The sequence below is a fragment of the Tetrao urogallus genome (genome assembly GCF_951394365.1).
Source record: "Tetrao urogallus genome assembly, chromosome: 1".
Lineage (NCBI taxonomy): Eukaryota > Metazoa > Chordata > Aves > Galliformes > Phasianidae > Tetrao > Tetrao urogallus.
This window is the reverse complement of record NC_136813.1, coordinates 17,826,123-17,852,194: the sequence shown is the minus strand read 5'-3', so window position 1 is coordinate 17,852,194 and position 26,072 is coordinate 17,826,123. Positions and strand designations below refer to the sequence as shown.

General features: G+C 39.8%; 1 protein-coding gene across 1 annotated transcript in view; it reads left to right on the top strand.

The window, feature by feature from the left end:
• Positions 1-201: 201 nt before the first annotated feature.
• MICU2 (mitochondrial calcium uptake 2) overlaps positions 202-26,072 on the top strand; it is a gene marked incomplete at both ends in the record, with an annotated part of 131,759 nt that continues 105,888 nt past the window's right edge. The window contains one exon of the mRNA XM_079542769.1: positions 202-432. Coding sequence (XP_079398895.1) covers positions 202-432 — 231 coding nt within the window. The remainder of the gene's footprint in view (positions 433-26,072) is intronic.

The following is a 26,072-nucleotide window of genomic DNA, read 5'->3' as shown; positions in this document are numbered from 1 at the left end:
CCACCATCCCTTCCACTGCCGGGAAACCGCCGAGCGGGCAAGTCCCAGCTCCCGTTTTCAGCGAACGGCCTCCGATGTCCTGTGCACCTCCTCCTCCGTTACCATTCCTCCCGCGCTGCGGGCAGCTCCCGTCCCGCCGGGCGCACCGGGGCCACGGATCCCCGCTCGCCCCATCCGCCCCGCTCGCCGCGCATGCGCTCCATGTCGGCGGTTTCCGGGAAGATGGCGGCGTGGAGAGCTGCGCTGGCGGCGGGCACCCGAGCTCCGCTGAGGGGACGGCTGCTCGGGCCGCGGCCCGCCCGGAGTCAGCGACGCCCGCCCGGCTGGAGGATGGCCGCTGCCGCCGCCCTGCTCGGGGGAGGCTCGGTGGCGGCGTGCTGCGGCGGCTGGGGACGGCCGGGGGCGGGCACGTTCCTCACCGTCCTGGCTCAGGTGAGCGGCCGCTCCGAGAGCCGGCGGGGTGCCGGGCCTCGCGCATCGCGGGCGCCTCAGGAAGGCGACGGGGCTCGGGGGGGCCGTGCTGCGCGCGGGGGGCGGGGCGGGGCGGCGGCCCTGGGGGCTGCGGCTGTTGGGTCGGGCAGGGGATGCGGGCGGCGGGACGGGCCGGTGGTATTTCGCTCGAGCTGTTCTCGGCCCCTCTTCGTTAATGAGCGCTTGGCCCCTTTCTGCAGTGGATTTTCGTCTAAGCCCTGCTCGGGTGCCTGGCTGCCCCGGCGGCAGCGAGCTGGGCGTGAGTTCTCGTAGTGCGTGCGAGGTGTGGGCTGTGCTGAGCTGTCCTGTGTGCTGGAGGCGGCTCCTTTCGCCGTGCCCGGCCTCGCTTCGGGCGCTGTGACACGGTGGGATACCTCTCTTCCCCTTAACAAAGAATAATTCCATCTTTTATGTTTCATCTGAATCGCGTGGCGTGCAGTGGGTAGGATGGCACCTGGATGGTTTGCTCAATACCTGGCGGTGAACGTTGAGATGAACCTTGCCTTGGAGTGTCAGTACCATTCAGGTTGGGCTCCTGAACTATTTGCACCATTTCCAAAGTAATCACCACAAGTTCCAAAACACAGCGATGCTTTTTCCCTGCTGTTGCTCTTTTTGTGTAGGTAGTGAACTTTTAGCCCACCCTTCTTCCATAAAGGAAATCTAGTTTTAGGTGGGGTGAGGGAGATTAGTGTGCACGTGTGTTGCCATTTGTCTGCTTCTGTCCAGAGGACTGAGGAAGCATTCAATGGTTTCTATGCTCGGAAGTTGTGTCTCAACCACTGAACAGGCAGAACTGCAGACAGGTGAATTGCAACTTGAAGTATTCTTAAGTCAAGAACAAGAAGTGATTTGCTTTTTGATATTGAAATCTTAATTGTGGAGATATTCTAAGCTGTTTCTTTATAGAAAATTTGTGTGTGTGTGTGCCTGTTTCTGAAATAGACTGTGTTAGTCCTGAGTCCTTGAAAAGCACGTGTTAAAAAGTTGGTTTTCTGGATGCAGCTTCCCATGAGAAAGGCATCCATTGTTCCCCTATAAACCTTATTGGAAATGCATCTCCTTACTGTATAGAACCAGAAGTATATTTAGCTCAGTGGCAAAGCAACTTTATATTATGTTTAAAAAATCCTATTGTAGAGGCCTATTTCATATATATGGGACTTTTGCTTAAGCAGATCTGTAGATAGGTACATAAAAATGTGTTAATGCAGTGCATAATCATAGGCTCACAGCATGGTTGGGATTGGAAGGGACCCTGCAGTCCATCTAGTTCCAACCTCGTGCCATGGGTAGGGCTGCCACCCAACAGGTCAGGCTGCCCCATCCAACCTGGCCTTGAACATCTCCAGAGATGAAGACTGTTGAGTTGAAATGATAAAACTTTGGTGCTCTTGTGTTCTTGGTCTGACTTCCACATAATGCAGTGATAACCTTTCTAATACACTTTCTAATGTTCTGAGGGAACTCTGAAGATCTGTAGCTTCTTGGATTGGTTCATTTTTGGAGACAGACAATTGATGGGCTCAGCAAAATGTTAAGCAGTTTATTCAATTTGAACTTTCTAGTCTTCTGATAAAAAGATTGTAGAATGTCCCATTGTAGCAGCAGACATGTGTCTTGTATTTTGTGTTGCTGCAATTAATGCAGTGACCTATTTAAAAGTACTTAGTGTCGCACTGTACCTGATCAGTTCCTAAGAGCAGTGAGCTGAAGGCAGAACAGGCTTGTGAAAGTGGTGAGGACAGCATGACAGAACCAAAGCAGCATGCTGCATTTGTTTGAAGCAGTTCAGATGCTGCTGGTGGCTTCTTGTTCTTCATTTAGTTTACGTAGCTGAAATTTGTAGGTGTTTATATTTGCCATTAGTGTTCAACTAGTCTCCACCTAGTTAGGACATTTTCAGCTTTATAAGTGATTTATGAAGTTATTTTCATTTTCTGTTTGCTGACCGAATGTTTAAAAAGGCGTAAGGTGTCTGTTGGCATATGTCCTTACTTATGATGGGGACTCTCTACTGTACAAAAACATTATAGAAAAAGCAATGTAATCTTATTTTTTTTCCCCTCAATCTGTGTAGATAACGGTTTAAGTTTATCTACGTTTCCTATTTATCAGTGAAGCTGATGCAGTCTGTACTGGGGAAATCTGGATCTGTTTTTCTAGCTGTAAGGAACTATCAGCTTCTATAAAGGATCAGGTGGCAGTGATGAGAGCCTTTGTTCTGCCAGTGTGACTGAAAATGCTGATTTTTACCTTAGGTGAGTCAAAAGTGTTCATGTTGCACTGTGCACTGCAGTGATGATTCCTAAGTCATTGACAGAATGATGTGTGATTGAGAGCCTTGATCAGACATGCAGTCTTGTGTGACTACTTGTCACTTCGGTATCACAAACTGTATGACCTGCTGTTGGAATCCTTGGGTTAAAACCGGCTGTTATCACCAGTCAGCTTTGCAGTCTCTACTACCTGAGTAGTCTTTGTCATGGTGAAGCATCAAGTACACAGCGCAGAGCGTGCAAGGGAATTTGGGATGGCTCACATCAGGAAACTGCCATCTATGTTGGGAACTTGCCAAGGGACTGTAGCTTTGCTCTCATGCTCACACATGGTACAAATGGCAAGGCAGCTCTGAGCAGCACCAAGCTGCCAGAGGCAGCATCTCCTGCCCTTGCTGAGGGTTTTATGGACGTGTTTAATTTCTGGTTTGGGAAAGAACAATGCAATTTGATTCACCCTGAAGAAATTGCCATCTCTGTAGCATTTTGTGCTACAATCTGTCACTGTTTCCAAATGAGAGTAAAGTTGTTACCAGTACTTGTTTGAAATTCTAAGGTATGCAGAGTCCTGTCTGTTTGTTGCCCGTAGAAGTGATAGTGTTACAGCATCCTTTTCCTAGGGCTCAAGGAGCTTTAACTGCTGGTTAAATATTTGGTACTCCTTTCCTATGATGAAGTGGAAAGCACAACTTGACCAGGCTCAACCATTCTGTGAACTTAACCAACAGCATTCATCTCTCTGTCTTTGTTACTGGTTTCTGTTAGGTGATTGTAGCCATTGTTTCTCTTCCTTCTTTTGGTGGAGCTGTCTCAGCAGTATGCTATGGTTCTTCCAGATGAGCAGAGACTCAATTCCCATTCTGGTAGTCTTAAACAACACATTAATTGTGTTTGATCATACTGAAAACGTTAAGAGAATTCTATTCTCTGAACAATGGAATGTGAACCACTTGTGCCTTTTTTAGTGGCTGATATTTATGAAATTCACATTTTATTTAAAATATGTTTGTTGAACCAGGATTTTATATTTGAAGGAGGGGAGGGAGAAAGGTCCACTAATCTTTTTTGGAACTGTGTTAAGCTTTATGGAGTGTTTCACCCTTCTCTAGTTTTCTAATGTTAGTAATTGCTGGGAGAAGACATGCATGGCAGTGGTAATTCAGTGTTCTAGAAGAACTCTTATTCTGAACAATTGTAAAATATCTGTTGATCAAAACTTCACCTTCAATTCATTCTTGGGCTGTCTGTGTAACCACCACAAAACTTTGTTTTGGAACGATTGCCTGACACTTTTAAAAATGTAGAATAATGTAAAAGATTCTCTGAACAGCAGTTTTGTTCTGGGATGATGCTCTTGGTTCTGACACTGCCCTAAAATGGGCCTCTCCACCAATTCAGGAGCAGTAGAGGGTGCCACAGTTCATAGCCTAAACTATGGGGACCAAATATAGCTCACTTTGTCAGGGTTGTACTAGAAATCCTTTGGGCTTCCAGCCTTGGAAGTTGACAAATGGGTTTGAAAGCTGTAAGATACTCTCTGTGTTTCTTGATCCTTCTTTGAGTCTGCAAACAACTGAGTGCTGAGATGGATCCATTTCAGACAGGTTCTGGTACATCGCATTTGGTTTGCACTTGGGTAAATTTTCCAGTCCAAATCAAGAGGTGATTTACTCACTGATGTTACCTTTTTAGCCTATTTTTGCTCGATGAGTTGATTCAGACATAGACACGAATACAGCATGGCAGTGCTGTCACTGCCCCTCACATGCTTCCAAAAGACATCAGTTGCATGCATGCCAAAGCTTTTGGTTCAAATTATTTGATGAGATTTTGTTAGAGCAGTGGAAGGAAGAACTACATTGCTCTCAGCTTTTCATGATTTGTATGTATCCTGTGGACCACTTTGGCTTAAGCTTCGTTTACACAACTTTTAGTCTGCAGTTCTTCTCTCACTGTATTAATTTGTATCTAGGAAGGTACAATGTGCATAAAAGCTGCATAGAGAAGGTTTTCGGTATTGGCAGATGCGTATGTGCACCATTTGACTTCAGTCACCAAATGGAAAAGAAAAAAAAAGAAGAGGAATAACATTTCTTTGTAGGAGCCATTGTTTGGTTGTAATTCATGTGTCAGTGCTTTAAACTGAGAGGCTTGCTGGCACATCTTGCTGAAATGGACTTGCTTTAATGGGGGTTTCTTTGCAATCTGCTTTAAAAGACTGGTTCATGCAAAGGAAGAACATTGTTGTTAAGATGAGGTATCTTGATAAATATAGAACTCTGGATACAGTTGCATAAGGATTTGCAGTGATGTATGGAATTGCCAGGAGGAATCTGGTTCTAAAATAAAACCAGAGTGAATGTGTACAGCCTAATCTGAGGAATAGACAAGAAGGCTCTTGTGTTTTGACATAAAATACAAAAACAAATTGCTTGCCTTTGTTTGACCAAGAATCCTAGCATAGGTTTCGTGTCCTGAGAACTAATTTAAGTGTTTGTTTTTGAATCTTTATTCTATTAGAAATTAAGAATGCAAGTGCAATGGCACCTATGACAGCTGACTGACATGCACACAAAATAAAACTAAGCATGTATTAAATAAAAGTATGCAACATAATACCTTGATAGAATATTCATGCAAAGGTTTTTGATCCATATTGAACATGCTTCTCTCTGATATTATACAGACCTCAGTGAAGCCTCCTGCTTCAATTCAGCTGGTGGACACCTGACCGCAGAGTCGGATTGTCAGTGCTTTATAATATCTGTCTAATGAAACAAGACTATGTTAAAAATGATGGAAATTACCATTACTGTAGTGACTTGGAGCCTCTTTAAGTAAAGATCATGATTACAATCCAGCCCTAAGGTTGCACCTGGACATCTTCTCACTGAAGCATCAGCAAAGTTGGCAGCCTTCACGTGGTTTCCAGGTTTGCTACCAGCACTCTTGGAGCACCTGTGTTTCTTTACAGCAGGGCCCAGAGCTGGGATGGCCTTTTGTGGATGCGCAGTGAGCGCAGTCAGTGTTCTTGTCAGCACGGGTAGCATCCCTGTACCAGATTCGTGTTGTGCTTGCTGCTGTATCTTTACTTCTATATTTACTATCCTGATAAATATTACATGGCATATTGTCTCAGATCATGATGGGACTTGAACTCATCATGCAATCTTTCTATTTCTGAAAGGAAATGAGCAGTCAGTCTGTGATTACTTACCTGGGATATCAATAGTCCGTGCCTACATAAGACGTTTGAACACAGTTCGTGTTTGTCTTCTCACTCTGGTGTATCGTGTGACTGTATGAAGGTTTCTCCTCTCCTGGGCATCTAGACTTGGTTTGGTTTTGTGCCTGTAAATACTTCGATAACATTGTTAACTCCTAATCCATCTAGAATGAATAAATTTCAGTTAATAGAGTATTCTAAAATGCATTTTAAGACAACATTGCTCTAGTAATTAAGTGTTAATAAGTATGACTCTCACCTAAAAGGAGAAATATTTGGAACTGTATTAACAGCTCAGCCATCTCTGTTTTTTGTTGTTTTCTTGTTTGTTTTTTTTTCCCCTCTGGAAGATACTTCAGTCTTTCTGAACTGTTTCACTTGTGCAGCCAAACACAGTAACCCTAGCTACCTCTTGTTTAATTCTGTATTTCTCTGTGTTATGGAAATACTGTATGTATCAGGTGTCTAAATCAATAACTGAGCTATTAAATATATCACAAACATCATTCTCCACATAAGTGGCATACAGGCATTGTCATGTTGTGTGCCCAAAATAGAATGTGATATAGGGAGTATGGAATCTGTAGGGCCATGATGTTATAATTAATTATAGACTTAGATATTACTTATGGATGTACATTTGTTTCACAACTTTAAATATGTGGTATCCATTTCAGCCTTTTGAATGTGAGATATTTATATCCTGAAGTTTTTGGCTTTGAAATTATTTGCATTTATTCCCTTCTCAGTACGCACTGAGATTCTTTGTACAGGTGTTTTCACTGATACTGAAACAACACGTCAAATGTAATCTTAGGGGTCAAGGTTAAAATTTAACTCTTTCATCAGCTGCCACCAGTGAAATTTGGAGAAAGATGCTGTAACAATTGCACTGAGGCTGTTCATAGAATGGACTTCTCCTTATTTCCTTCACTGGGTACTTCCAGGTCACTCATTTTCATACTTTGTAATGTTTAATTTTTCTATTACTGTGGTTCCTATCATGATACTTGACTTAACATAGTAGGCTTCTTTTTGTTTGAATAATATTCCAGAAAAGCACTTCTTAAAGTAAACTGCAATAGCATAGAAAATGAACATGAATCATATACATACAGCTGGCTGTATCTCTTTCCTGTTGCTCCTGACAGTTCTCTGTGCTCTGTGAGCTGGAAGATAAGAGAAGGGAATGTTGCCAGGCTGAAACACCAAGGCAGCATTTAAATTTGTTCCTTAAGGTTTGTGTCCCATTCAGCGTAGGAGAAATTTCAAGAGTGACTATCCTGCAGTGATGAAATCTATATAAAGCAGTTGTAGCAGATGTAGCTAATAAATACTGTCTTATCTGCACTGATCCCTTCCTTGCTTCTTTGCCAAATCAGCTGAGAAAGTCCTTAGTCAACCTCCACAAACTGCAGACTATCTCTAGCACAGACAAAAAATTGATCTGGACTGAAGTCAGTATTTCCAGAAGACATTTTTTCTCTTATATTTTACCTCTTATATTTATTTACCTCTTATTTACCTTTTATATTTATTTATTTATTTATTTATTTATATGATATTTTCTTTGATGAAGTCTACTGCTGGAGAAACTGCCATATTATATTAATGATATATTAAATTATGGTTTGATGTTAAAATACGCTGAGCTGCATATAAAGCTATATACATAAATATGCTTACAAGGTAAGTTATATTTTATGCGTATATTTGTAAGGATATCAATTTTGCATATGTATAATACATATTTAAAATACTATGCAAATACAGTGTTAAAAATAAATATAGTAGTATGATAGTAATGACGTTAAGCTCTCTTTTATTTAAGCAACTTTACTTTAGTGCTAAAGATCTAGAAGTATTTAGACCTTGAGTTATAGAGAGGACTCAACACAAAGAACAAAAATTGCAATATTTAAAGCAATTGGAGTTGTGTTCGGAGAAGGGCAGTAAAGCCGTGAAGGATCTGGAGCACAGGTCCTATGGGGAGCTGCTGAGGGAATGGGGATTGTTCAGTCTGGAGAAGAAGAGGCTCAGGGGAGACCATATCACTCTCTGCAACTGCCTGAAGGGAGCGTGTGGTGAGGTGGGAGTTGGCCTCGCCTCCGTGCTCCTGCTGGCTGCACTACTGCTGATACAAGGCAAGATGCCATTGGCCTTCTTGGCCTCCCTCTTGGCACATTGCTGGCTCATGTTTAGCCAAGCATTAACCAACACCCCCAAATGTGTAGAAACTTCTACTTCATGTAAGGCATTATTATATAATCTAGATTTTTCCATAGGGAATGAGTGAGAAGAATTGATATGTGCTTTAGTTGTTCGCATTAGATTGACTTCTCATTCTTACTGCTTAGCTGTTCTTTCTGAGATCCCTCTCCACTTATGCACAGTTTTTCTGTTATTTTGCAGTATGTTGCATCCACGTTTAAATCATCCTGGGATGTTAATAGATTAATTCATTTTAAGCACTAATGTTCATGTGGCAGAGAACATAAACATTTGTTTCAGTGCTTCAAGATAAGTGCAAGATCTGGTTTCTCTTCCCGGAATGCTTGTCTCACTAATGTAATGTAGAGGAAGACTTTAAAACAAATGAATTGCTGCAGTTACATGAGGCTGTGTTTTAGTATAAAGTTGGCAGTGGGAGAAACGTAGTCTTTCATGTTCTGGTTCTGTGTTGGGCCCGGGAGGTTTATAAGCACGTGAGAAACAAGTGAGTAATGGAAATAGAGCTACTTAGACAGTGTGCAGATTCCATTGGTGCTTAGCTGTGTGAGCCCTACAATGTGCAGATGCTTTTCTTGTTCTATGACTTAGTTTGTCTGAAATTAGTTCTTTCTAGCCCTATACCAAATTATCTGTCAGTGCAAGCTGCTATTTTTTCCTTATTTGACTGACAATTTCTTAAGCTCTGCAAACTCTTTTCATTTACACTTGATATAGCCAGACATCTCTGTATGAAAGCTTTTAGGCAAAATCTGTTGGGAATAATTGATGGTAGCGACAAGTGCTCTGTGGCGTGGTTAAAATGTGGCATTTATTTTGCCATTTAAAGTAAACTAATTTCTGTATTTTATCAGAGCTGGACTTAGGTTTTATTACTTGGTGGTTAATGTTCATGTGTGTGTGTTACTGCTGCATCATTATTTCTTCTGAGGAAAAAGAATTGTTCATTTTTTCCTGCAGAGCTGTAGTTAAGTGCTTGTGTAAAGAAATTTGTGCTTGTGTTTAATTCTTCTTTATTTAAGCAGTTTTACTTAGAGGAGTGCTAAAGACCTAAATGTAATAAATGCATTTAGGCTGTGAGCTATGGGAAAGACTCAATGCAGAGAAGGCTGCAAAGCTTAAAGCAAATTGCAAAACTTAAAGCAACTATTATGTGTCTGGATTTTTTTTTAAATTACATTTTCAGCTCAGGTAGAGAGTCATCATTGACAATAAGCAGCATAAAATGTAGAAAATGACTTTTTGTTTTGTTCTAAATGTGCTTCTAGTATGGAATGTTCCTACTCAATCTCCCAGAAAGACATTGTAGGAAATTGCTGACATACTTTTTTCTCAGCTGCAGTTAAATTTGGAAAATTGATGAGGTCATACTGCCAAATAGTGTTCCATTGTTCTTCTTCGATTTTGAGATTGGTGTTTTTACTTCTCTTCAACTTTGAGTATGAAATACGACGGAAAGTATGGAAACTTCCATGCACCAGAAATACTGTGTGTGCGAGTTGAGCACAAATTTGTATAGCAATAAATAGTGGATTCTTTCTGTGAACACCTCTGTATAAAGGAATGTATTTTCATCTGCTAATATGCCATCCGTTTGCTGTATGTTTATCATCAGTGCTTCTTTTTTTGCATGTGGTGAAGAGGTTCCTGGACAGTTCTTCTTGAAATGACAGTGATGCGTTCAAGATGCATTGTCAGTGACAGTGAGTCATAGTTGGGCTCTCTGCTGTGAAAAACTTGAAGCAGCTGGTAATGTTTCTTTCACTCTGTACTCTCATTCCCAGAGGCAGGGGTAGGAGGCAGCGCTTCCAGTGAATAGTGGTTCAAGCATAGCAATTATACTGAGTGCCATGGCGCAGCCAACTCTTTTTGGGCAAGTATTTGTGAGGCTGTAGTTGCAGACCTAATGGGGCATCTCTCTCACTTCTTCATCCCTTCATTACCGGTCAATTTGATCCTTCTTGGGGGGGGAGGGGGTCTGGGTGCTTGCCCTGCAGGACTTGTTGCTCATAGCATGCTCTACAGGATGAAATTGCTCAGAGGGCCCTGGGTGCTCTCTGCTTCCCACAGCCTCTGGGTCAGGAGCTGCTGGGGAGCTTGCTTTGTTGCTGAAACAGAGGGGCTGATTTGGGCTCTGGGTACCGCGTCAGAATGGGAGGTGGATACAGAGTGACTCTGGGCCAGGCTGTGTTGTCTTACATTCTGGATGTTGCGTTAATGTGATGGAATCAGACTCCGGTACGGTTTAGTAGAGTTTGCAATTGCATATCATCTCTTCAAATTGATATTATGCACATCTGTTTCTAGCCATTGGAAACATCCAATTCATCTAACTGCTGGACAGCGGATTGCACAAGTGGAATTCAAAAGTTGCTCACAGTTCTTTGTATTTACTTCATGCAAAATGTGTTGTCATCCTGGAGGTGACACCAGAGCTGTTACTTACCATCCCAGGCCTGCAGATGGTCAGGTTTCCCGTTGCTTCATGCTTGAGGGACACTCACAGACGTTTAATATCCCTATGGATGTGTTTGGCAGAACTACAGCAATAGAGGCGATATCCTCTATCAGACAAAATGCTAGGACTGGGGAAGGTTCAACAAGCTTTTGATTACCATGCAAGCCCTTATATCTGAAGTAAAAGCAAATTTAAAAGCTGAGGTTTCTGAAGAAACGATGCTCTGCTGGTACTACAAAAATTGTAAAATGTGCCTTCTCTATCAGAAAACCTTGAATAGACAGATAAGAGGGTACCAGTGGTGATCAGCTTGTGTTCAGGAAGTCATGAGATGGGCATCTATAAATGAATAGGAGACCGTACTATGCAAGGAGCAGAGTCCTCAAACAGTTTTGTAAGAAAGTGAAGATAACATACTTGAAACACTCATGCGTGTTTGTTAGCTGAGTAATTTTTCACATTCAGATATTTTGCTGAATGTGAGAAACTTCATCTATAGACAGCTCATAAAAGCCTTTTCTAGTTTTGCAGAGAAAATATACTTTATTCCATTTTGATCCTGGAATCCTTCTATTTGATGTAATACTTGTATAGTAAGGGAAGGAAGGGAGGAGAAGTGAATCTGCTGCCCTCCGGAGTTTGTTCTGCTGGTTTTGGACCTGATGGATGCATAAGGCACTAAGTATCCTGTGATATCACAGTCATCTTATAAATGTTACTATATGTAACAAGTTCAATAAATAGTATTATTCATATGCATTTTCCAAAGTGAGTGTTCATGAAGTGATTAAAAAAATTGTTTTCAGAGGCAGTTTACCTATCATGTAACGAACCTATCAATGCTGTAAACATGCTTTGGCTACAGTTGAAGTTGAGCTTCTCTGAGTGGTGGTGTAGCCAGAAAGACTGTCCTCTGAAACTTAAGAGTCAAAATAATTATTTTTATGGAGCATCTGAAGGGCTCACGCGCAGATAACTTTTCATGAAAGTACAGTTGCTTCAGCACAACTCATGCAAGCATCTGTGTGAACTGTATCATTAATTTGCCTGATTTTCAGTATGGTATTAGATTAGAGGTGGAGAGATAACACAATAATTTACAAAGTGCTAAACTGGGTTTAAAATCCTCTTTAATGGTATAGCCTGAAGTATGCATCTCAATCGTGTTAAAGATACTCAAGTTAAAAATACAGGGGAGGAGGAAAGGCATATCTGTGGTGTCACCAAGGCATGTGGTGAGTTGATGTATAAAGGGAACGTAATGGATCTGCTTGGATTCCAGCCAATGTTGCTGGACACAGGCATTCAGTGAGGCACATTCCGGGGCATTAAGTGCAATCCCTTCCCAAAGCATAGTGAGCCTTCTGAGTAATTCATCTTCCTGCAGCCTGCTCAGCCAGGGGCTGGACATGTAGCTTAGCCAGTACCACTACCTCTGCAGCTCCTGAGTAGTTGCTTTTTTAAATCAAAGCAGCATTTGACTTATACACAGGTAGCTGTGTTTGAATGTACTGTGAAGGCATTTTCGACTTGCTTTTGTATTTGAACATTGTTTCTTTTCTAAATTATAAACAAATCATTGTAAAAAGATGGCTTTTTCATCTACAGTTTTAATTTATAAAAGTTAGTGTGCAAAATCTAGTGGTAGTGGGATTTCTTTTTATATTCTCTATCATGTTAGCAACTCACTCTGATACTGCAAGTGTTTGCTACCTTATAGGAAAATAATAGGGTGAGTGCAAAGAGAATGAAAGAGGAATTCATCTGTGGAAGTCATCTGTGTTTGGCAACAATGATAAGTGAGGTGCTACAGTAGAACTCGCTTTCTAAAACTGTCCAAAATGAAGTTTACCTCCTCTGGACTTGGAGAAGCATGACACCTATTTTCCTCACAAGCCTTATTTTCTATATATTTTCCATTTTCTTGGCCATTTAAAGTCAACGCGAATTAAGCATCCAGCTCTCTTTTGTCTCTCCTCGAATAAAAACTTTAAAGACATTCAGAAATATTGATGTTTCTTCTGTGGATCACCTGCAGACAGAGTTAGGTGCCATGTCATGCCAAGAGGTTCAAGTGGCCTCATAGGAGGCTGGAGTGGAAGCAAAGCTGTTCTGGCACCAGAAGCATTGGCCTCCTACTTCCAGTGCTCAGAGGGATGAGTTACTTCAAATTGCTTTTTGACAAACAAATACTGTTTTGTGAAATCAATTCCTCTGAGGTCGTCTTTGACTACCAGGATTATTTGGCCACTTGTTAGATGGGATGGCCAGAGCAGGTGTGAATGTATTGGCGTAGCTTTGTGTGCTTGGTTGTGTGCAACTCATTTATAGAACAAAAATGTTATGAAAGTATTTAACAAAACCATGAATGTTTATAATATTATAGCTTGTAGTATCAATCTGTCGTGCTAGTAGCTGTGATTACTTTTCACTGTTAATTAAAGGCTGTTTTGTAACAAGAAGCTTTATATAAGTATTTAATGTCAAGCAGGGCTGAAATTAATCTTAGAGCTACTAATGTGCCCGAGGCAACTGCAACCTGCACTTCGTGAAGATGTTGTGTCTTCAAAATATAAAGTGACCTGCCTTTTTAATATATGAGTTAGAAACATGGTTTTTAAGAGTCTAATTGGCCAAACTCTAATCTTAAAATAACTTGTTTTTCTGTTGTGTACCCAGCAATTAATTCTTATTCAAAGATGTACTGCTGCTAGCTGAGCTTGTTAAACTAAACTGTTTGATTTACCTTTCATTTTTGCTGCCTCCTTAGAAAATCTTAGTTCAGTGCTGTGTGATACTGTCTCTAGTTGTGCACATGAAGAGCTATAGTCATTGGACATTGGAAAGTACATAGGAAGGGGATGACATTTTTCTTGTTTAGCATTAAGAACATCATGCACTGAAGTCTGTCCTCCATCATTCCCAATATCTTGCTGTAATAGAAGCAAAGGTCAGAAAAACTTGAGGCTGTCATTTCACGTTTTCCATACTTGTGGAACAAAGCTATTTAAGCCTGGGACCTAAATAGCTGTTCACAGCTGCTACCAGCTTATACTCCAGTGATGGTTAGAGCTGCTTACCATAAGAGTGGAGAGACTTCTTTTAAATATAGTATTTTGACAAAATTTAAACACTGTGTTCCTTGATTAAAGCCCTTGTCTAACCCTCCTTGTATTTCACACATTTAGAAGAAATTACACTAAGCTCATCTGTTAAATTTGGAGAGCCATACTCAGCTTATGGAGAGCAAACAGATACATGATATGTACTGTGCTGTAGCAGTCTGTTGTCCAAGCAATAGAATCACATTCAGTTTTGGCAAGATCTTCTGCTTCTGATGGTACCATTCTGTAGTTTGAGTGGAACTCCTCTGTACCAGTTCTTTAACTGTACTTTCCCAGTAGTTTTTACTGTGTCTTCCCAAGCATCTTGATTCATGGGTCTCTACAGAGAAATTAATATAAATCTAAATCTAGGGCAGTTATGTTTATGTTGTAAAATGTATAAGCGGAGAAATAGCTTTTCATCATCTCTTTCTCAATTCTGTTCTCTTCATTCCATAATTCTATCAAAGTAAAGATAAGAAAGTATCTCAATTTTATGTCGTGCTATTCTATAGCTTGGAGTGGGAAGAATGGCCCACCGCAGCTTCTGACCTACTGGTCTCACTTCCCAGATAAGAATTTTCTAATTTCCAGTTCACTCCTAGCCTGCCGCCTTCTTTCCTGTGAGAAGCATCCATAGCCATCTTGGTTTCCTGCTGTTTCTTTTTTTTCAGTGCATTTCAGTTTTAAATAAGCATTTGTTTGAGGAAGGGTAAAGAGAAGTATCTTCTTCTGAAACAAGAACAGAAAAAGCTTCAAGAAATAGGTTAGAAATTATGAAATTTTTCTCTTTCTACAGAAAGTAGCATAGTTTAGGATTATTTTAAAGAGCCAAAATATGTTGGACATGTTGTAACCAAAGAATTAACTTTTTTTTTTAAAATAGTATAATTAATTTGCACAGCTAGTATTGTGCCAACCAAATTGTAGCATTATGTGATTTGCCACTCTGAAAGTATACAGAATCACTGGCTTCAAACTTAATTTTATAATAGACTGGAAAGCAAGCATTGGAGTCTCTAATGTAGGTGCAAAATATTCAAAATATATATAGTAAAACATACACACAAAAATATTACTGGAGAGGAATGTCCATTGTTAAGAGTTTAATTGTGTTGACATGGAAAGGAATTACGCACATCCTGTTCAGTGTCCTTCTGTAACTTATTAGGATTTTTTACTTGCTATATTAAAGATGGCTCAGGCTTCCCTCAGTGGAAGATTTAATGACTAGCTTGAAGCCATTTTCTTTTCAGGAATTAATATTTAGACATAACATTAGCTATGGAGGTAATTAGAATAATTAATGAATAAAATTTCAAGGACTGTAATTTGCATTGCCTAATGCCAGATTTTATAGCTTTCTTTAAAGATTTTTGCTAATTAAAATGTTAAATTGGTTTAATTTCAAGAACAGGATATGGGAAAAACTGATGCATTGGTTTCTTTGTGGGCTGCGTTTGACTTGATGCTTAATTGAAATCAAGCCTGCATTAATAATTTACTCTTTTGTCTATGCATGTACACTGGTTGTTCAAAAGAATTCACACACAATTCCCTATTTTAAAAACTTCTGGTATTTCATTTTATTTTGTGATCAGATTTGCTTACAAATATTTTTACCTTATAGTGAGTGTTAATGGAGAGTGGGAAGGAAAGAGAGAAGAGCTTCTAGGTAGGATTTCAAGTTCAGTTTTGTGCCATGACCAGATCTTTCCAAGGGTGACAAAAGCCATTTAGCAGGGACTTGCATCATGATCCGCATGCTCCACTGCTGTTTGAATTGAATGAAGCTAATAACGTTTATATGTGAGGAAAGGCTAGAAGCAAACATATTTTAAATATGGACATTATATCTAACTTTCTGTGGTTTGATATTCATCTGAATTCAGAGTTGTACTTAGGAAGTTCCTGTGTGGTGTTTGAAATCACCATAAAAAATGGACGTTGCTAGCTGATGTGGGAGGGGCATCCCTAAGCTTCTGATCTCTGGTGTTAAACTGTTTGAAGTAGAAAAAATAATAGCTTAGAAAACCCTGGTTAAAAATTACTTCAAGAAAAATGGATCTAATGAGTGGTTGCTTAATTGAAGTGTGACCCTCAAGGTTAGAGATGCCAAACAGCAAAAACACAGTGAAACAGTTGAGCTAAACTTTACTTAAACAATCCTTTCAAATGCTATTATACGTACAGATTATAATCAAAATGACTATTTTATCCAACATAGTGACCGTAAGAATGGGTACTTTATAATTAGCAGTAAATTGCTCAGGTTATTGCTTACCCCAGCTAACTGCCTTCTTTTTAATGCTTTCTGTAATCAAGGAGAAAACAGAAGTGTGACACAGCTTAGCAATGGCCAGCACTGTGCAGCAGCAGCTTTCAGCTTGCTGGTGTTGTGCTGGTGAAGTGAGTTTTGGGCTGCCTGTCAGGACAAGGTGCTCTCGGTTCTAAGGTAATTTCACTCTTTTGGTACTGCTAGGTATGGCAGTATTTGTCTGGGGATACTCTGTTCCCACCCTTAACTGTATATTCAACATCTAGAGGTGTTTTGTCTGTAGTATGTTTCTAATTTTTTTGGATAATAGAAGTAAATTAACATTTTTTCTGTCTTTTAAGTATGTCATACTTCTAAAAACAGATGAGTTTTTATAATGTTGCATGTGTTTTCATTTCAGTGATAAAGTCCTTAGTTTTCTTTTCTTGATTTACTCAGTCTGTGTGTGTCTGTACCTGCGTCTGAAAAGGGATAAGGTCTGATGATTACTGACATTTATTAGCATTGTTGTGTGGTGTGATGGCATGTAGCAGTTGTGAGAGAAGGGACTGTTGTCTCACTCGCTAACCCTGACTTAGCTGGGCCACTTGCAGACCATTCACATAGTCTTCATTACTTATCATTAACTTTCTGTGTCATGCTTTCTTCAAGTCTTTTGCTTGTGATCATTCCATACTTGGAATCCACCTTGAAATCTATGGTACATGAAGTAATGTGCTGCTCAGGGAAGATTAACAGAGAGCTGGCTCTTCTTGAGCCAGGTTTTTATCTGCATTATTTTGAATGGGATTTTGATCCAGAAATCTATTTTGTAGTTTTCGATTTACGGTCACAAATAAGGCTTTGCTGATACTACATGTAAAATTATTTTTGAAAACACAGTGATTATTATTAGATTTGTACATTGATGGTTTGATTTTTTTTTTTTTTTTAAAGAAAAAAAAATCTACATTTTTTCCAGTCAGTTCTGCTTAGCAGATAATGTATTAAATTGAAACTTATGAAGTGGTGTGTTATTTATCCAAGCCTGGTCCTCACCCATGTGAAATCATTAAGAGATGGGAAATTTAATATGGAAGAATTCATGTGTATGATATCAATGTCAGTTTTGTATTAATACGGTGATTCTCTGGTGTTTCTTAATCAAATACCTCTTAGTGTGTCTGAAGAGATTGTTTTTTATTTTTATGAAAAGGCTGGTTTTCGGTGTAGCACAGGCTAGAATTTTTCGAGTAATTTTTTTTTAAACTATTAGAAGCTCAAATAATTTAAATAAAGATATATCTAGTTGGTTGCAGTTTAATTATGGGAAAAATTACAGGGCTTTAAACTGGTATGGTGGAAACATGGCCAAACTTGGTGCAGCTTGTCATTGCAAAAGGCAAGGAGCAGCAGTAATGTGTTGGATTGAGTTGGGTTCAGTTGGCAGAGAAGAAAGGCCTTCCTTACGCAGAGCATCAGATGTGAAATTGGGGTTGTGCTTTCTTTGTGTGGTATGTTGGCTGGAGTTTTGGTCTGTTTATTTTAATGCAGGAGCTTTCACTCTTAGCAAACAGTTTGTCAGTTGTACTTTTTTGCACTGACAAAATAAAAAAGACCTGCGGTTGGTGAAGAACTGCAAAAATCAGATGCAAAGATTTCATAGGACTTAACCTGTGTTGCTTGCTAGTGAAGGTGTGTTTATTTGTGCTAGTAACATTGCTGGGTATTTTTTGCACGTGACTGTAATAAAATGCATAGATCATTTCAATATTAAATCATTTTGTTGTCTGTGTATGTAGAAACATGTTACTGGTGGAGTACCAATTGTAGGCGCCATTGATTAGTAAGTTCAAACAAAGCTGTGAAGCAGACCAAAAAGTGAATGGCATGGATAATAAAATAATAGCAGTCTTGAGGTCTGTAATTCTTTCCTGGATTAGATACATGATATTTTGCTGGCATTGAGTTCAAAAACCTGTTGCTTTAGTATTTGTAATTTGACTTCAGTCATGCATAGACTTGCTGACAGCTATTTACTGAAAGTCTACCTTTTCAAGACACTAGTAGCCTGCTGTGTGGTAATAAAGGTATCAGCATACTAGCTGCAAGAACTAGTTTTCACCTTTATTTATTTGTAAGTATTAGAAAATAGAAAGCATTTGCACTTTCAGCAGAGGCATGCAAATAAACTTAGTTTGCCAGATAAAACATTTGGCTGCTTGATGATGCTACTTCCAGTAGCACTGTGCTTCATCTTACTCCTTTAATAAATATCAATATTCAAATGACTTTTGAAGTTACGGTTTCCTGTGGAAAAAGTGGTCCTTCCTAACAAGTCCCTGGCTGTATTTACAGCCTGTTGTGTTGCTGTGAGTTAAACACTGTGCTACCAGGTGAAAGGGTTTGTGCTGCAGTTGTGTCCCTCCCTGGATTTGTCGCTGTATTTGCTCAGCCTGGTTTGCTATATCTTTGATCTGGAGGACGTGTCCAGTCTAATGATTTCTTTATTCCCATTTCCATTTGAACTCATTTTGGTAATTAGTAGAAATTAACATTGTCATTTTGAGGCTGTGTCTTTTAAAACATGTACCAGTATTGAAAAACAGGTACAAGCGTTAAAAAAATGTGCAGTATCACTTGTCAGTATGGACTGTTCCATTTTCACACTGAAATTTCCTTGTCCTACTTGTTGTCTTCTATCTGCTGAGTTATTAGGATGTTTGTTATAGCCTTTAATAGAATTGTGTCTTCTGATCTACCCAATAAGTTGTCTCGTTCATGCATTTCATCCTGATCTGAATGGCTCTTTTTATTCACTTTTGAATCTGTTCTTAGTTCTTCTATTTCTGAATTTTATCATTTTCTGTCCTGCCCACCTATAAGGAACACTTTTTACCAAGGGTAAATAATTTCTGGCTAACGTGATTGCTTTCTATGGTAAAGTGACTGGAGTTGTGGACAAGGGTCCATAAGTAGTGGGTGTCATATACCTGCATTTGAGCAAGACCTTTCAACACTGTCTCTCAAAATATTCTTTCATCCAATTTAGATTGCTACAGTTTGAATGTGTGGTCGAAACAATGGATAAAATCATCTTCTTGAAAGATCATCCTCAGAGGGTAATGGCTAATGAGCCATGCTTGATGTGGGGGCCAGTGAAAGTGGAGTACTACAGAGGTCTGTCCTGGGACCCATCCTGCTTAGTATCTTTATCAGTGAACCAGAGGAGGTGGCAGAGTTCACTTTCTGTGAAGCTGGCAGGTAACACGAAATTAAGGGAACCAATATACTTTGAAGGACGGAGGCCTACATTACGCTGGAGCAATGGGCCAAGAACCTTATGAAATTCAGAAAAGAAATACAAAGTCCTACACCTTGGAATGAAGAATTTCTTGCAGTAGTGCATCCTGAGGAGTAACTTTGTAGTGAGGATCTGAGGCTTTCATTGGACAGCAGGCTGAACAGGCTGCTTGCAGGCTGTAGCAAAAAGGGTCAGCAGTATCCTGGACTGTATTAACAAGAGCAAAGCCAATAGACTTGGAAAAGATTTATCCCCCCTTAACTTAGCATCCTTTAGGTCATATGTAGAACACCACTTCCAGTTTTGGGTTCTCCAGTATGTGAGAGACATCAGCTAGCTTCAATGAGTTCAGTGGAGAGCCACCAATATGTCCAGGGACTGGAACACCGGCTCTGAGGAGGAGCTGAGGGACCTGGGCCTCTTCAGCCATGGTGAGGTTTCAGAGGGAGTTTCAAGGAGGCCTGATAGCAACCTTCCAGTACCTAGGAGGTAACCGTTGGCTTTTCAGTCACCAGTCAAACAAGGGAAGATGCTCTGCCGGACTCCATGCTTGCAAACAAGGAAGGAAGAACTGGTTGACGATGTGAAGGTTGGAAGCAGTTTTGACTGCATAGACCATGAAGTGGTGGAGCTCAGGATCCTGAGAGGATTGCACAAAGCAAAGACCAGGATCACAGCTCTGGACTTAAGGAGAATAGACTGTGGCCTGCTCAGGGATCTGCTTGGAAAATATCTTATACAGTCCTAGAGCAAAATGGAATCCAGGAGAGCTCACCAATTTTCAGGGTTCACTTCATTCAGCCTTCGAGAATAGCCCACACCCACATGTAAGAATTCCAACAGAGGCAGCAGGAGCCTTTGTGGAGCTCCTCACTGAACCTGAACATAAGATGCAAGTGTGCAAGAGACATAAGAGATGAGTGGCCTGGAAAGAATATAGAGGCGCTGTCTGAATGTGCAGGTATGGGGTTAGGAAAAGTAAAGCCCAGCTGGAGTTCAATGTAGAGAGAGATGATATGAAGGGCACCAAGAAAGGCATATAAAGGCCTCTGAAAGATGTCTAGTAAATGAAAGGGATGCTGGCAAGTTCAGAAAGACAGTGGTATCAATAGTGCTTTTACTTCATCGACAGTCTTGGAAGTTAGATTCTCTCCCTTCCTTTGCTTGATGATGGAAAAATAGTAAAATTTTCTTGTGTGAAGCTGCTGATCCATCGTCATCTGCATTTTAAGGAGAAATATCTAGCCCATAGCTTGCCTAAGTGCTGAAGATTTAACTTACAATTGAAATGAAACACAATCGTTCTCCTGGTATGGAAAGAATAGTAAAATACCAGCTTCTCTGGAATGGATGTCTGAAATGGAGCTCCCAAAATGTGCATGACAGAAGTTAAAAATTCAGCATTAATTTAAGAGCCATAAAATCCCACTGTGCACCTCCACTATACTCATAACATTTATTATTCCCTATAGAACAGAGGAAATTTTCATTGAATCAAAATGTTTCATCCTTGCTGTGCAAAGTCTTTAAATCAATTTTGAACACGTAATTATAATTTCCTCACAATCTTTTATTTGGCATCCATTCTCTGCTTTACTAAGAATGTTGCAAAACTTTAACTTGTACACTGAAAACCCTGTGGGCAAGGTGGCACTGCCGTTATTTCTAAAGTTTATGAGAGGCAACGATTTTATGAACACGTGCTCTTTTAATGCTGCATTTGCTGTAAGGAAAGGAGCACATACTGATAAGAGATGGGAATCCTTTGAGCTGCTGCTGTTGACATTAGCTGGTGTAGAATCATGGAATCGCTTGAGTTGGAAAGGACTTTTAAAGGTTCCCATTTCACAGTACTTATGTTAGAATGCTATTCAGCATTCAGAATGACATTCAGCATTGTTGGATTATGTCTAGTCCTGTGGGGCTTGGGTCAGGTTTTTGCAACTTAATTGTCTTGATATGGAATGATAACATTTAGAATTATAAAATCAACAGTAGTCATTATTTCAGCACTTATGTTCTGGCTATTCAGAAAACAGAAAGAATAGAGTTATGAATACAGACATGAAAACAAAGCCTTAACAGAAAATATCTATAGGCAAAAAAAATTCATCTCAGACAATTCCAGACTTGCAGAAGTGCAAATGAATAGATGAAAAATATCATTAGATCTTAATAAGTAACCTGGGGATGTCAAATGCACAGGAGCGCTGCCTTTCTTTGTTGTGGAAAATTATGTTATACTTAATCTTTAATTTAATGTAGAAATTTTATCCAAACTATTAGCGAAAACTTGCTATTGTCTAAATTGTTCTTAATTTGTACAGGCAGTATTACTTCCTCCATTATCTCCTTAAACATAGATTTCAATTGGATTTTGGTACTATATAATAGATCCTCCAGAGGAAGGTCTCTTAATCTCTCATTATGGATGTATTAGATTGTGGACTTCTCTTTCTGGAACTTAGAATAAAATAGTAAGATGAGTTCCACTGTTACTCTTGGTTGCACAAATAAAAGTGTAGCACTTGAAACTATCTTTCAATTTGCCTTGTTATTATTGCATTTTTATGTGAAACATACTTTTGCCAAAATGATTTGTAGAACCTAGCTGTAGTCACATTGCTGTTAAAGGCTATGATCTGAGAAATTTCAGTCATTTGCATCCTTAACCCCATTCTTTAACCCTGAATACCACCCACTACCTGAGATTCTCCTCTTCTGGAGTCCCTCGTGTGCCACACAGTATTTTATGTGGCCATGTTTTATTTTTGTTTATTGTATAAAACTTTCTTTTTAAGTTTTATGGAGTACTCATGTTCATGTATTTCTCTGTTGTCATAATTTGGCTTATTTTGTTCTTCAATGACTTCTTTTTTTTTTTTTTCCTCTTGACTTTGCTTTCTTTATGGCTTTCAGAATTACCACTGTTAATGTTGTGCACCAGCAGTTCTCTCTCACCGATGAGAATGATGCAATCAGATTAAGGTGGATGATGTTACTAGGTGCGCACCCTTTGTTAGGAATCAAAGAAAAGAAATAGAAGTTAGCATCTTCATTTAACATTTTATCTTTCGTATGTACATTGTCCAGGCAGCCAGGAAGGCCAGTTGTATTCTGGGGTGCATCAAGTATGGCCTTGCTAGAAGGTCAAGGGAAGTAGTTTTCCCTCTGTGCTCTGTGGCCTCTCCTCGAGTTCTGCGTGCGGTTTGATTGCCACAGTATAAAAAGGACACAGAGCTTTTAGAGAATGTCCAAACGAGATGGAGAAGGTTCTAAAGCAGAAGATGTATGAGTTGCTGGTGTGCTCAGCCCGGAGCAGAGCAGGCTGAGGGGAGGCCTGATGGCAGCCGCAGCTCCTCACAGGGAGCAGAGAGCAGCGCTGAGCTCTGCTCTGTGTGGCAGAGACAGGGAATGGCATGGAGCTGCGTCAGGGGAGGGCAGCTGGGGTGAGGGAGAGGGTCTGCGCCAGAGGGCGGTGGGCATGGAACAGCTGCCCAGGGCTGTGGGCACGGCCCCAGTGCTGGAGCTCAGGGAGTGTTTGGAAGCGCTCTCAGACACAGGGTTTGATTTGGGTGGTCCTGTGTGGAGCCAGGGGTTGGACTAAGTGATCCTTGTGGGTCCCTTCCAACTCGGGATATTCTGTGATTTACTCTGTTGTCATTGCTGTGGCTGTTCTCCAGAATCTTAGCCATTGTGTACATATGACTCAACAAAAGTTATGTTTCAAGTACACTTTCTTGCACGTACGCCATTTTCAATGTACGTATTTTTGGAAAAAGTTCTATCTAAGTCTATGGTTTTACATGTTTGGGGTGTAAGATTATAGCAGTTTTGTAGCAGGTTAAAATATACAAGTTGCCTAGTCATTGCCTAGTCATACAGTGGAGAGGACGCTACAGATCACTGTGCTGGGAGATCTCTGTGGAATGGTGTGTTTGGTGATGCTCGGAGTTACGTTTCTGTCCTAAGCTTGAAATATGCCAAAGTACAAATTGTGTGGGAGTTATATTCTGATTCCCTTGAGCAGAAGAGTGTAAAAATTAAGCAGTTTGTTTATTTATGTGCGTCAAATCAGAACACATACAAGTGATGTTTTTGCCAAATATCAGTTATATAGAAGTAATAGCAGTATAACTTCTCATTTTCTGCACTTTATCATACAATTCTTATTTCTCGTCAAATTTACTGCTCTGTTTCAAGGGGTGGGCTGAAAGCAGGCAAATATTTTTAAATAGCATTTTTTTTAAATTTCCTATCATAATGAAAAGTAAATAGAAATACGTGACCCTGTGTACTTCATAAAGTGATTGTTTATACTGGTGCCATTATTCTCCAGTTATCAGAATGTTGTGTGTAACTGTTTACATGTAGTTCTTTGCATGTATATGTGTGCACATATATATGTGTATGGAGGCACAAAAACACACAAACGGCTGGGTTTAAATCTTTCAGAACAATTGTGATTTTTGTCATAAAGAAAGGAAATCATTACATATTTCTTTACAAAGAACATGTTTGTAATAGGCTGTTTGTGATGTAACACATCTAAAATCCACTTCATGTGTAGGGATCAACTAATGTGAGGAAGCTTGATGTTTCAGTTTCCTGGTTCTGGGCAGCAAGCATGCTTGAAGATTCTGAGTTTCTAACAATTTTACCACTTCAAGCAGCTACAGTGATGATCTTTTTCACTATTACCCATCTCAAATTATTTCTGCAAGGCATAGGAGGGCAGAGCAAAGAGCAAAAAAAAAAAAAAAAAAAAAAAAAAAGACCTTAACACTTAAATCCCCAAAAACAGGGATTTAACACCTTAAATCCCTTGTGGTTTTTTGTTTGCTTGTTGGAGACACCGTGAAAGCCACCATCATTGTTCTTACAGCATCAGTTCACCTGTTATTGTCATAGGTGCCAGTGTGGCACCTTTCTGAATCTTCTAATTTTTTCTTGCTATGCCTGTAGATCGTACCTCAAAATAAAGAAGCTTTAATAATTTTGTAGGAAATAACTACCCTAAAAAAAATTACTCTGTAATCTTTTCAGACGGGAGAAATAGATTGAGCTCTAGATACGTTTCACAAGATGTAATCGACCTTGTAGCTCATTTTTGAACTTTACCTGCTGGGTTGTTTGGTGGGTTTTGTTTTTGTTGTTTTTTGTGTGTGTTTTTTGAGTGAGTTCCAGAATTAACCTCAAGTATTTGTGGTTTCAATTGCTCATGTGTGAACACAGTCAGATATCCATAGTCTTAGTCAGGATATCTGTTGTTTAATTCTTCTTGGCACATTATCTTGAATTTGTAATATTCAGCGAAGTATCTGTAATAAACCCTGAATAAATATGCTAAGTGCTGGCCAGGAAGCATTTCAAAGAGTTGGATGAATCTGAAATACAGAATCCAACAGGTATCATTTTTGTCTGGAATGCTAGTAGCTTATATAGATACAAAATGGAAAAAAGTGTTGTGTCCTGTGTTGGGGAAAAAAAGATAACTTTCACCATAAAAAATGACACTGCCAAATTTCTGTTCAAGTGCTGAAGTGAGGCTAGTGCAGATCATGGAAGGTGGTTAGAGGTAAATATTCTGGTGACCTTCTAATTTTCTGCATTTCAGAAAAGGCGGGTAGATATGTAACAGGATCACCAAGTCATTGGTGTCAATAATGAGGGTCTGGACCTCTTCAGTTATTGGAAAACAGTCATGAAAGTGACTCCTTGATGGATATGTCCCAACTAAATGCCAAGGTAAATGACTTCTGGATTCCAGGACAGCAAGCCCAGTACAAACTAAGAACAAGAAATAAGTTGAAAGTTTGGGAAAAATACACAAAAATGTATTTTGCTTGTCCTCCCTGGCAGAAGAAGTCGTAAGGAAATAGGTGAGTGGTACATAAATGACAGAAAGAAAGGGCAACATTGAACCAATAGTTAGGTAAGTGGGCAAGCTTTGTCTTCTGTACTAAGTCTGTAGAAAATGTCACCGCTCTTAATCATTTTTTACTATTCATCAGCTGCCCATTGCTCCCCACAGCCAAGCCATGTGATGTTCCCAGTCCCGCTTCAGGCAAAACTGACTGCATTAGCATGCATCACTGGTGATAAAACGGTAATGAAAAGGAGGGAAGGGAAACTGCCTCCTTCAGCTGGAACATCTGTTTGCAGAGTGGGTGTCTGTGATCTTAATGAAAGGGCACTGTATCGGTTTCAAAAGAGACCTGCCGTATTCATAGGCCAAAGCACAGAGCCAAGAAAAAATGACTAGAACTACTGGATCAGGTGAAGAAAGCCAATGGTACACGGTAAATTTATTGTTTGGGCATGTCACACAAACTGGGGAGAGGTAATGGTAGGAAGTGTAAAACAATTCAGAAAGAACAGTAGATGTTTAGGAACCTGTAGGCTGGCTAGAGCCCTGTGGGACCTCAAATCTAAAACCCTTCTGTAGCAGGTAAATGTATAGTGCATAATTCAAGTCACAAATTGCTCTCCATTTTAACCCATTGTGTCTTTTGTTTTTGTAATCTCTTAATTGGAAGCCTGTTCTAGAATTTCATGTCGTTTGGGACATCTTATTTTAAACTTCATTTATTAACATTTTTAAAGCTATAATCATTCTTCTTAGTGAAAGAAATGTGTAAGAATTGAAGTGAAAGCAAAGCTCAGATTTGAATATGCTTGTATCAGAATGCTGTTGTTACCTGGCCACTAGTGCTGAAGCTTCAGTGGGAAAAGTGTTGCAGG